Source organism: Eleginops maclovinus, chromosome 5 (genome assembly GCF_036324505.1).
Source record: "Eleginops maclovinus isolate JMC-PN-2008 ecotype Puerto Natales chromosome 5, JC_Emac_rtc_rv5, whole genome shotgun sequence".
In the NCBI taxonomy this organism is placed as follows: Eukaryota; Metazoa; Chordata; class Actinopteri; order Perciformes; family Eleginopidae; genus Eleginops; species Eleginops maclovinus.
This window is the reverse complement of record NC_086353.1, coordinates 16463274-16474556: the sequence shown is the minus strand read 5'-3', so window position 1 is coordinate 16474556 and position 11283 is coordinate 16463274. Positions and strand designations below refer to the sequence as shown.

The 11283-nt window shown below is 39.2% G+C and overlaps 1 protein-coding gene across 3 annotated transcripts; it reads right to left on the bottom strand.

Moving 5' to 3' along the window:
• Positions 1-659: 659 nt before the first annotated feature.
• On the bottom strand, positions 660-9166 carry clta (clathrin, light chain A). Of its 3 annotated transcripts, XM_063883482.1 has the most exons (7): positions 8895-9166; positions 8054-8082; positions 7203-7320; positions 6646-6757; positions 5272-5325; positions 3218-3253; positions 660-1682 (listed from the first exon to the last, which is right to left on the bottom strand). In XM_063883482.1, the coding sequence occupies exons 1-7, from the start codon at positions 9070-9072 to the stop codon at positions 1511-1513; spliced, it is 699 nt and encodes a 232-aa protein (XP_063739552.1). In that variant the 5' UTR covers positions 9073-9166; the 3' UTR covers positions 660-1510. The 3 variants fall into 3 exon arrangements, with proteins under 3 accessions (XP_063739552.1, XP_063739553.1, XP_063739554.1); XM_063883483.1 differs by lacking the exon at positions 3218-3253; XM_063883484.1 differs by lacking the exons at positions 3218-3253; positions 5272-5325 and having other exon boundaries at positions 8895-9163.
• Between the last annotated feature and the right edge of the window lie 2117 nt (positions 9167-11283).

The following is an 11283-nucleotide window of genomic DNA, read 5'->3' as shown; positions in this document are numbered from 1 at the left end:
GATGCTATACTCTGATTAAAGTGTTCCTTTTTTTGAGCAATGTATTTTCTTTTACCTACATAATGGTAGTAATACCAGAGTTTGGAAAAACTGTTACAGTAAAAAGTCCTTTATTTATAAACTTAAGTAAACCTACTAAAGTATTAACTACAACTTAAAGTGTCCCTTAGAATAATATACATCACTGGATGTATTGTTTTCTGATCATAATGTTACAGCTGTTAAAGGAGCTGCTTTTTTATTTTACTACAGTATGTACACTGCTGGGTTGTTCATGAACTTCACAAGGATTACATTAATCTTATTTTAACATAAGCTAAGTAACAAAGTAACTTAAATTATCAAATAAATGTAGTACAGTAAAAGGTATGACATTTTCATCTGAGATGGAGGTACAGCACTTGACTAAATAGCTACTCTCTGAATTTCAGTCTATTCTTCAACCATTGTGCTTTTTTAAAATTATTTATTTTCAAAAGCATGTTGTCATTACCCTAACTTTCTACTCACTATCAATCAGCCTGTTTGCTTCAGTTCACTGTGGTCCCATCAGTTCTTTCTTAAAGTACACCTTCTCTCTTAAAGTGCTACAACAAGACAAGATTAATTTACAATAAAATGTTCAGGATGTAGTCAATACATGACAATAAAACATCCAGTTGAAGAATGACAGGAGAACCGTTTTTATTCACTTTTTACTGATATTTGAAATGGACATGAACAAGATGGGTAAACAACAGCTGGCTAATATCTAGTTCTCTTTATAACAACAACTGTCTTACTTCAGTGACATACATGTTTTATATATATTCTCACACACACACACACACACACACACACACACACACACACACACACCTGGACTTTGTCGAGTTCCTGACTTGGGGAGGGAGAGGCTTTTCAAAAGGAAATGCATAGATTGGAAATCTAACAATGTCACAAGCAAGCTCTACACACAGTTGAAAGTACACGGACTGAATTTGGAGTTTTGTCTTAAGAGTTTGGTCCTTAAAAAAACAACAAAGAAAAAGAAGGATGGGAAACATTTGGATTAACAACCATTTAACAGCAATCAACCCTGGTAGGTCAGAGAACGATTCATGAGAATGATAGGTAAAGCAATAAGAGTACAGCATCATGGGAATGATATTGACAATGTTTGGGGTCCGATTGTAGCAGGTTGTAGTGTAACTGTAGGCCCAAACATCAAGCCTTCCCTTTTTGTGTCCAGTGTTACATCAGACCACAGACCGACAGGCTTTAATCTCTGTGTGTGAAACAACAACGAACAGGAATAACGCGGTTATGATTGGTCTGTGGAAGAGGTTCACACGGGTAAAACTTTGGAGAAAATGCTAGGTGGAGATAGGACCACTGGCTATACTTCCGGGGGGGGGGGGGGGGGGCGACTTCACCTTGTCTTCATAATACAGATTGTGGTCGTTGGGTTGGTTGGTGTGTGGTGATAATAGAGGATGATATGGAATGAGGCCCCGAGTCGATCGGCTGCCTAGCGTACCAGCGGGGATTGCTTCAGGGAGATGAGGACGGAGCGCATGCGGGACACATCTTTGGCCTGCTTGCTGGACTTGGGGTTGAAGTCGCAGAGGCGAGCCACACGCTCCCACTCTGTGCCAGGGTTATTCTCATCCAGGTCTGAAATCATGGCCTCCTCAGCCGCTCTGCACCAGGGAAGAAGGAAAAAGGAGATGGAATAGAAAACAATCAGTGGAGGAAGAAGTTGAATACACCAAAAAGGTACATGTACGGCTCTTAGGAAGTCCTCTGCTGATCACTGACACACACCTGTCAGGGAAACTCACCCAGGCCTCTAGTATTTCATTTTTCTTATATTTAAAAAAAGGATTACATTTGTTGTTTAGTAAGCATTGAAAATGTGTTTTTCATGATATTTCGCCTTTGAATTTCATTCCCTTTAAAAGTTGAAATGTACATCTCACATTAAGATTTGAGAAACACTCCTCAAATCTATTGAGCGAAAGCAATCTTGTTTTATGGCTCAGTGAGACTTCGATGATTCAGCAGAGTCTACCTCAGGGCAGGACAGTCCAATCACAACACAGAAATTATTTACATCTATTTGTTTTACGTTACACAAAGAGGAACAAGCTACAGCACTGTAATTAACTGTCGCATGCCCTCAACACTGCTTACACATAACAGTACAATCTCCTGTTTTTGTTTTATCTCACCACAAAAGTAAAGGGAAGTACATTTAAAACACATGGGAATTCCAAAGAAAACCAAAAAACCAAACTGAACAAAATCATATTAAAAGGTCTGATGAGCATCTTTGGTTGGTTAAAAATGCAGTTGGGAGTGGCAGGGGAGTTCCCACACCTGTACACGTTGTACACTTGCCTTGTGGTTTCATATTTACGACGAACTTGTTTCTTCTGCAAGACCCTGGTATAAGGATGTAAGCTCATCTTTATACGGGTCCTCGATTAAGAACGAACGATAATGGCAAGTGTTTTCCTTTTTAACCAAGTCCAAAATAACTGAAAGCATTGCTGGGCCTTAGCCATGCATTGCACTGCGGCTGAAAAACAGGCTATTTGGAGGTGTGGCAAAAAAATGTGTTTATTTTGTATGTATCCTAATTGTTGAACAGATCAACTATGGTCTTTTTGTAAAGGTTTGATGCCTTTAACCATCTTTCAAATAAACATAAAAAGGTTATTAACGCTAGATCTTGAAATTAAAACACAAGAGGGAAAAAAAGAATAAAAAGACAGCTAAAAACTGAAAATGGATCAGAGCCACTTTCACAAGACATTTGGAGATGCAAGCCACAGATTATGGCTAAACAAATCTAAAATTCATCCCAAACCACCAACCCCAAAAGAGTAATTTTCCACTGCCGTAATACTTTTGTTATATCCCCCACCCTGCAAGCACTAACTACTTAGTACACACAGTACAGAAAGCAAAATGGGGATGAGAAGCCAATGAACAATCACCGTCACAACCAATTACAAATACACAAAAAGGGACTAAATAAGGGCCACAACATCAACGAAGGGACATTATAACAAACCTATGACTAGGCAGTGGATCTAACTGCTGGGAAAGTAAACAGGGTATCTGTGCAACATACACATTTCTAACACACACATACACACAGGACTGCATCTATCCCCTCTGAAAAATATAAAGTATTTGAAGGTTGTGGGGTTTCATATTTTTACTTAACTGGTCTAGGCGGTAGCAAGGATGGTTAATGTGTGTGCTTTAAGGTGCATAGGAAAAGAAAACAAGGAGAAACAGTTTCACAAGTCAGAATATAGAAGAGAGAGAGAGGGGACGAAATGAAAGACAACAAAAATGAGTTCAATGCAGATGTGGGAAGCAAACATGCAAAAGCGACAATTCTCTTTTCAGATTTCTGTTTGTAAAAACTGTAGGTGCCAAATGTGCAACCTTTGGTTTTGGTGAGAAGAAAATACGGTTTTGCGTCACAATTTTTTTTCTCAGTTAGACAGCAAAGGACATTATAGTCTGGGGTCTCATGTATAAGGCTGTGCTTAATATAATATTTCAACATACAATCTCGGGCCACCATTCAAGCCCATTTCATCCATCTGACTGCTTATAATGAGGCCCCTAGAGTCCCTCTCATGGTCTCACACCAACAAGATGAAGAAGGAGAAGTAGTGGGATTCAGTGTCTTTCTGTTCCTACCAGATGAGAATATTCTGCAAAAACTGCTCACAAAAATTCTGCTTACATTTTAAAAAACAACAAATAAATTCTTAATTTCCAAGCCAAATTAATTTGACCCTTAGGCAGTAAAAAATCATGAGGATATGTATGTCAATATTAAGTTGTAAATATAATGGAAATAAAATAGGAAAATAAGCCTGGCTCAACAATTAACCAAAAAATGTTGAAGTTTTTTTCTAGAGTGAATGGTAAACTATCATAAAATAACACAACTTTCAGTTCTGCATTTCTAAACTCAAATAACTTTGAGTTTTGTGACTGCGCCGACCGGCCTAGTTGCAGTTTACAACCATCATATCCAAATGTCAGAACTTCCTTGTGTTATCCTTTTAGATTTATGGTCAAAGATGTGACTTCCACCAAAGCATAATCCTTTCATCATTCAGTCATGGTGGCCATTTCCTTGATAAAAAATAGGATGAACTGACTGCTATGCTGGTACAGGTTCGGTCTCTCCTCTAAATCGGAAATCAGAGCTGATAGTACTAATGATAAGCAAAAGAAACGCGTACTCCACAAGGCAGGCCAGTGTGAACTCCAAAATAAATTGATAGCAAAACCAAAGGCTGCACAGCTCAGCATATTGGATAGCTCGACTAGCAAATTAGCATCTCATCATGTTGGACAGCAGCAGCTACAGAGCAGCTAACATTTAACTGCATGAATACAGGTCAGTTTGAAACAGTTGTGTTACCGGTATTGATTAATGGCGTTATTTAGACTTTGAGGAGAAAGATAGTGGAAATGATGGAAACAAACCTGTATTTTGGGAAGAGGAGATTAATGTCCCAAAACTATAAATGAGCTATCAGTCCAAGGAAAGAAATACAACTTTACCTTACGCAGTTTGAAACGTGCCTATTCCTGCGCATAGCTCTAGCTTTAACATAACTGGGGCTAGGAATACAGGAATTTGAAGAAGAAGGAGGAGTCCAATTCTAACTAATCTATATGCATCCCACTGAATAACAATTCAATTAAAAAAACAATATCAAAATATATTAAGTACGACACAAGGCACTTTCTGTTACGAGTAAATACAATTAATGTAACCATGTGTTAATTGTTGGAGATCCATGTTTTTGCAAAATGTTTTTGCTGAAATGGGGGAGAAAGATAGTATGGAAGTGAATAATGGATTAAACGCAGTGATGAAATAATTAATTTGATGTTCATGGATGTTAGTAAGTTGCGTAGCAGTGCGTGTATTGGCATGCAGTCACTCTCTACTGAACTCTGACAGGCATCTGCTCACAAATGACATGCAGACATATCGGGTGGAAATTATTACTGCACATCAGAAAGAGAAAAAAATAGAAGCTACATGACAGGTGTAACAGTTTTAAGTAGTTAAAACATGTAAAAACTCAAAGACGGAACTAAAACAAGGCAACGAAAAGGGAAGTAAGTAATTTCCTAATTAATGAGATGATGGTAATGGTAGGATGCTGGGAGTCGATGACAATGGAAGGGGGAAAAAAACCAAAAGGATGAAACTGAAGGATGTTAGTTGGAGCAACATACACATAACCAATGAGCTCAGAGAAGGGCTGCTTGTAGAAGTCTTCATCCAGAACCCTGGACAAACATCCGCCCAACGACAGAGCAGCAAGAAGGCAGGAGAGAAGAGAGACAGCGATAAAAGGGAGGAGAGGATGGAAACACAAGCATTATAGGTTACCGCACAAGAATTACCTGAGGCATATTATAAAGAGCTCAGTGTCAAAGGGTTTCAAAGGCTCAGGGAGGCCTGCAGCCGATTGTGTCTGATACCTGAAATCTTTTAATTACACATCTCTGGTGATCCGCCACACAGCTCAGAGCATTGAAGTAATCCCAGACGGTAAAGAGTACTACTAAATTCCAACTATGACACCTTCTGAGGCAATTAACTGAATCCTGAAGACTATATATTTTACGCAAGTCATCATCGGAACATACTAAAATAGTTACCAGCTGCTGTAAAACGACTCATTTGCTTATCACTGATTTTAAAATATGAAAACTTCTGGATTTTATTTGGCTGGAATGTCATACATGGTAATATATGTTCTTTACATTCAAAAGTAAACTAAGTGATTAGTGGAAGGAAAGAAGAAATAAATTAATAAATTATGAAAATTAGTTTTAGTTGCATTCCTAATTCTTTGACATTGGAATGACAGTTAATAGACAAAGTGAAAAAGAGTCAAACATTTCCCCCAGACGCAGGGTTACTAGATGAGCGTTGTTGTCCGCCGGTAGTTTATTATTAATGGGGCAAGACGGTAAAATTACAGCAGAGGAGAAACTGAGACAGAAACGTAATTAATTTATCTGAAAAAAGACGAGATACTACATCCGTCAACATAGTCAGAAGATAATTTTTGCACAAAACAGTTATTGGATTATTCTTTTGAGCCACTGTGCTACACCAAAATAACAGGAAACCAATCTCACACTGAAGACATTTTTTTGCGGGGCTAAAGTCATGTCAAATCATGAAATGATACAATAATATTTAAGTTGTATTTCCTCATATACAGTAGAATATCAGGTTGCCTTCAGGGGAAAAGGCTTGCCTTCACATTGTTTTCCATGAATTGGAAAATACAACTTGAATAGGATCCAGAGAGTTCTGGCTAGCTCAGGTTACAAACATTGTGTAGAAGAACAAGAAGAACATTGTCTTCCTGGAACCTTTAGGCTAAGGTGGACCCATCTCTTCTGCCAACCCTTTGGGTTTGGCATAATGGCTGAATCCAAGACTGCGGCTCTTGTTTAAGGAGTATCATTTATGGAAAACGTTTTGCAGATTCCCCATATCATCTTGTATTTTCTTTTTCGTGGTAGGATGAACCCCTGCTTTGTTTCCTTTGTTCCTTGTGTCCTTATTTTAACCCACTTTGAAGCCAGTACCTGTTATTGGTTTTGGTTTTCTCCAACTGCTCGTCCTGCCTGGCGTGCCACTCTTCCAGCTCCACCTTGGCTTTATCCTTCCACTCAGACTCCTGCTTGATAGAGTTTTCATCTGGTGAGGGAAAACAGCGAGGAGAGGGTCAATAAAAAAAGTAAAGTGTCAGGAATGACAGGGAGGGTGTGGCTCAGTGAGTTAGTGTGCTGATCTTCAGATCAGGAGAGCACTGGTTCATCCCCACTGCAGTCAGCATGCCACTGTGTCCCTGGGCAAGACACTTCTACACCAAATTGCTCCTGTGGGGATTGTCCACCGTATTGAGTGTATGCAAGTCGCTTTGGATAAAAGCGTCTAGCAAGTAACATGTAATGTAAATGTAATGAATGATAATAACTTAAGGGCAGGACACATTTTACACACAGCCCAACATAATATTACAAATAAACAGCTATGTTTGAATCTTTATCACTTGGCTTGGATCTCAAAATGTCTCTCTACACTTCTTAGGCAGCAATGGCCCATCCTGTTCCCTAATAAAAACCCTCTGGTCAATGCTTACCTAGCAACAGCAGCCGTTCGCTTTGCTCCTCTCTCCACTTGCGAAGACTTTCAGGTTCAGCCTGCAGCCGGTCTGCACTTGAAATTGCTGCATAGGCATCAGATGGGCCGTTGATTTCCTGAGAACAAAGACGTTTAGAGATAAAGGTGTTCACAGAAAATTATTTTATCAAGGTCAAATATAAAGATATGGCAAATTATCCAAATTATTAATATTTGTTCACTATAATCCGGAAGTTCTATTCCTGCTTTCAATTTGCATATAGTGGGACTGTTGTTAGAAGCGCATTACAGTTTGTGGGGAATAACTGCCCACCTTTGAGTTTAATCAGCTTAGTCTCTCAGTGCCAAGAAGACCTGACACTGCAAAAGGCAGCAATTTTGCCACAACAGCACAGGAAAGGGAAGTTAGACAGAATCCTCCAGATATTTAAACATCTGAGGTCAGCATTGAACTCTCACTGCTAGTGCTCAAAGGAAACAAATATTTTCACCACTTAAATTTGACAAAAACACATATTTTAAAATACAATTAAAAGTATGCATGGTGGCTGCACAAAGGGAAGAAAAACATTTGAGCAAATCTCAACATCCCATCGGCAAGGCTGCTTTATGGTCTTATAATCTATTTTACCGCGACTGCTTCACCCACCTAACTTTTTATTGGCAAATTCTTCTTCAGCGATCAAACAAAGAAATATGTTTGATTTGTAAAATGAAGTGTGTAACTTTATGAGCATGAATAGGCTGAAAAAGTCTGCTCATGCAAACACAAAACACAGGAACAAACCTTATGACGGGAGACTTGGGAAATTTTACAATTTGAGAGCGAAATTGTGAAAAAAGTATTACCCCATGAAGATCTCCATTGACAGCCCCATCTGCAAAAATAAAAAGATAATAGTTGTTAGAAATGAACTGCTGACAAAAGGAAACCGCAGACATTATTCAAAAATATTTCAGAAAAAAACAACCACATCTCTACAATGACAACTGGAGGACACTCCAATAAACGGTCATATAAATCATGTTTTATTTACATGTATGTAGGCTTTTTATAGCACTATTTTTGGTTTGTTTTATGTCTTATGCAACTATGTTGCATTGTTGGAGGAGCTCGGGATTTAAGAACTTCCTTGCCATTTCTACACTAGCTTATGTGCACATGACATTAAAGCAACTGAATCTTGAACCTTGGCCTGCTGGATCTTCACGATTTCCAAACACACATAGTTCATAATATGATATGTCAGCACTTCTGATCAACTGCTAAACCACAGAGCTACAGCTTCGAGGAAACGAGGCCGTCATGGAGGCCAAAGGTCCGCAAGCTACATTAATGTCCTCTTGTGGCTGTAAGGTGAGCTGGTTGTTGGGATATGAAGCAATGAATGACACGCCCTGTAACGGTAGTTACTGCTTATCAGACAACTTCATTCATTTTCAGAAATGCTTACATCGTGACGTAACAAACATACTTATTCAGAGTTTTAGCGTTGGGGTTCATGCAAACGCTAGGTAAACTAAATAAGCTAATATAGCTAAGCTAACATTAGCAAGCTGAGATCCATCCAATTACGACTACATAACGGGAACTATAATAGACAACAGGTACAACAACCTAATGTTAAAGCTAACTAGACAGGCATTGTTAACATTAAACTGCCTCTGCTCGACCACAGCAGCCACCCACCGCTGGAGTCTCCCAGCGACGAAGGCACCTCTCCGCTATCCAGGATGCTGAAGCCTTCGTCGTTCTCAATCCCCGCGATTTCGCTCTCCTGCTGGGCCAAGAAAGCGGCTGCGGGGTCCTCCTCCGAGCCCACTCCGTTTCCAGCGGTGGGCGCGTTCAGCATGTCAAAATCATCCATATTGTGAATAGGCAGGATTAATAACGGAATAAGCAGGTGTAGCAGTGGACTAGAACCGATTAGTTCAACGGGAAGAAGGACAATTAAAAAAAAAGGAGACGCGGAAACGGAAAATAACCAATCACAAAGCAGAATGAGTGACTGACTAAACAGAACACCAATCACAAAACAGCTGCTTCAAAAGGGAACCAATCAAATCGTTAAACGGTCCTGCATACGGGTCCCATGACCTGCTACGTGCTGTCAGAGCTGTGAGAAAAAGCCGCAGTCAGAGATTCAGCGAAACCCCACATATCCAACGTCATATTCTGTCTTGCTAAAATATAAATGTATATATTTTAAGGGCTCTGATCTGAAAAAATGGCGAAGCACCCTGATCTTCTCATTTATTGCAGACTGAAGCGTGCTTTTAGATGATTTGGTCTCATTAGATCATAGAACCTTCTGCAACATTTGATGTTCTTCTGTCAAATACCATTGATGGCTTTCTCCTTGCCACTCTGCTATAACACTGGTGAAGCAACTTGGTCACATGTTTTTTTGTTCAGCCTGAGCACAATGTCACGGTGTTAATAATTAACAACTCTGAAAGTTTCAAAGGGCTTAGGTGACAAGCAGGCACTCACCTGACCCAGCGTATGTATGTGGAAGAGAATGTATTGCTTTTATAAACAGGAACATTTCCGCGTGACTCCCAACACTGGGACTCCTTGCTAACATTTCAAAGCTAGAATTTACCACACTTAAAAACGTGAAAGTCTAGCCTTTCTCTAACCAGAACCTGTGTTGTTGTCTGTAACACAAGGAACAGAAATGTGCATCTAAAAGGGGATGAAAACTGGAATTTAAGTGACTATACCATGTAGCACTGTTGTTGAGTGAAACAGTGGATTAGACCAGGGGTTCTTAACTTTTTTGACCTTGAGGCCCAATTTTTATAGTACAAAGTGGCCCGGGGCCCATTAAATATTTACACTGTATAGGTTTAATTGACCTCACTCACGGTTTGATTTGTATTCAATAATAAACCAAATCCACTTACAGTTTAACAAGCAAAAACCTTGTCAAATAAAATGACATGATAAAATGGGATCATCACAAAGACTTTTATTAGACATGTGTATGTAAACCTGCACACACATCAAGCCATTGAACAGGCTTATAATTCCTGACACAAATCAAGGCGGGACAAGAAATGTTTTTAAAGGATCAAGTCAGGCTTTTTAATTAAAAAAGGACCAATATTTAGATTTGACTTATAATAAAAAAAATTACAAATATATATATAAATCAATCAATCAATAAAAAGGTGACAAAATAAATACATTCAAATAATATGAATATTTTTTAAAATAAAATAAACTGTAAATAAAATTGAAATAAAGTGCAAATGAAACTATAGCCTTATAATCTGCGAAGTCATTTCACAATTGCTTCAGCAGGCATGCAGAACCAGAAGAATCTTTATATGTGACAAATCAACAATAACAACAATAATAACAACAATGAACAACAGTAATACAACTCCCTTTTTTATCTTCATCTCTTAATGAGACATTTGGGCCTGCCTCTGAGACATAATCAGATCCAGTCTGGGTGGAATGGGGGAAAGGCTCACTCTCAGAGTAGCCTCCAGCATTGCTCTGAGTCTGTTTCGGGCTTTGGTCTTGGTTGTGGCCACAATGGAGAATCCTGATTCACACAGGTATGTAGTCGTGAATGGGAGAAGGACTTTCACGGCCCTCAGTGCAAAACATGGGTACTCCTTTGAGACAGCAATCCAGAAGGAGCCCAGGTCCAGTTTGCCCACTGCAACTTTAAAGTGCTGTCAGTGGAAACTTCCAGAAGCTGGGATTCCAGATATGAGGGCAAAGCAACATCATTTTTAGTGGGATCCACTGAAAATGGGTCCAAAATCCACGTTTCCCTCTCTGGGATCCTCAGGAAAGTAGTTATCAAATTTCTCTGCCAGTTGTGAGAGGTGCTGAGAGACTGAGTCACTGATATTCACCTGAGGGGAGTTTTCCAAAATGTCAGACAAAAGTGGAAACATGTCCATCCTCTTTTCCTGGGCCCTCTTGGTCCACAAAGCAAGTTTCCTCTTGAAAGCTTGAACTTTGTCTGCAACATATTTGTTGTTTCTTCCTTGAAGTGAGATGTTCAGTTGGTTCAGCAGTGAAACAATGTCACAGAGGTAGGCAAGTTTTGCTG

Coding starts and splice junctions, on each gene's coding strand:
- clta (XM_063883482.1), bottom strand. CDS start 9,072: ATGGATGATTTTGACATGCTGAACGCGCCCACCGCTGGAAACGGAGTG. Junction 5,326..6,645: donor AAAACCAAAACCAATAACAG/GTACTGGCTTCA, acceptor ATGTTTGTCCAG/GGTTCTGGATGAAGACTTCT. Junction 1,683..3,217: donor CCTTGCTACCGCCTAGACCA/GTTAAGTAAAAA, acceptor TCCCTGGTGCAG/AGCGGCTGAGGAGGCCATGA.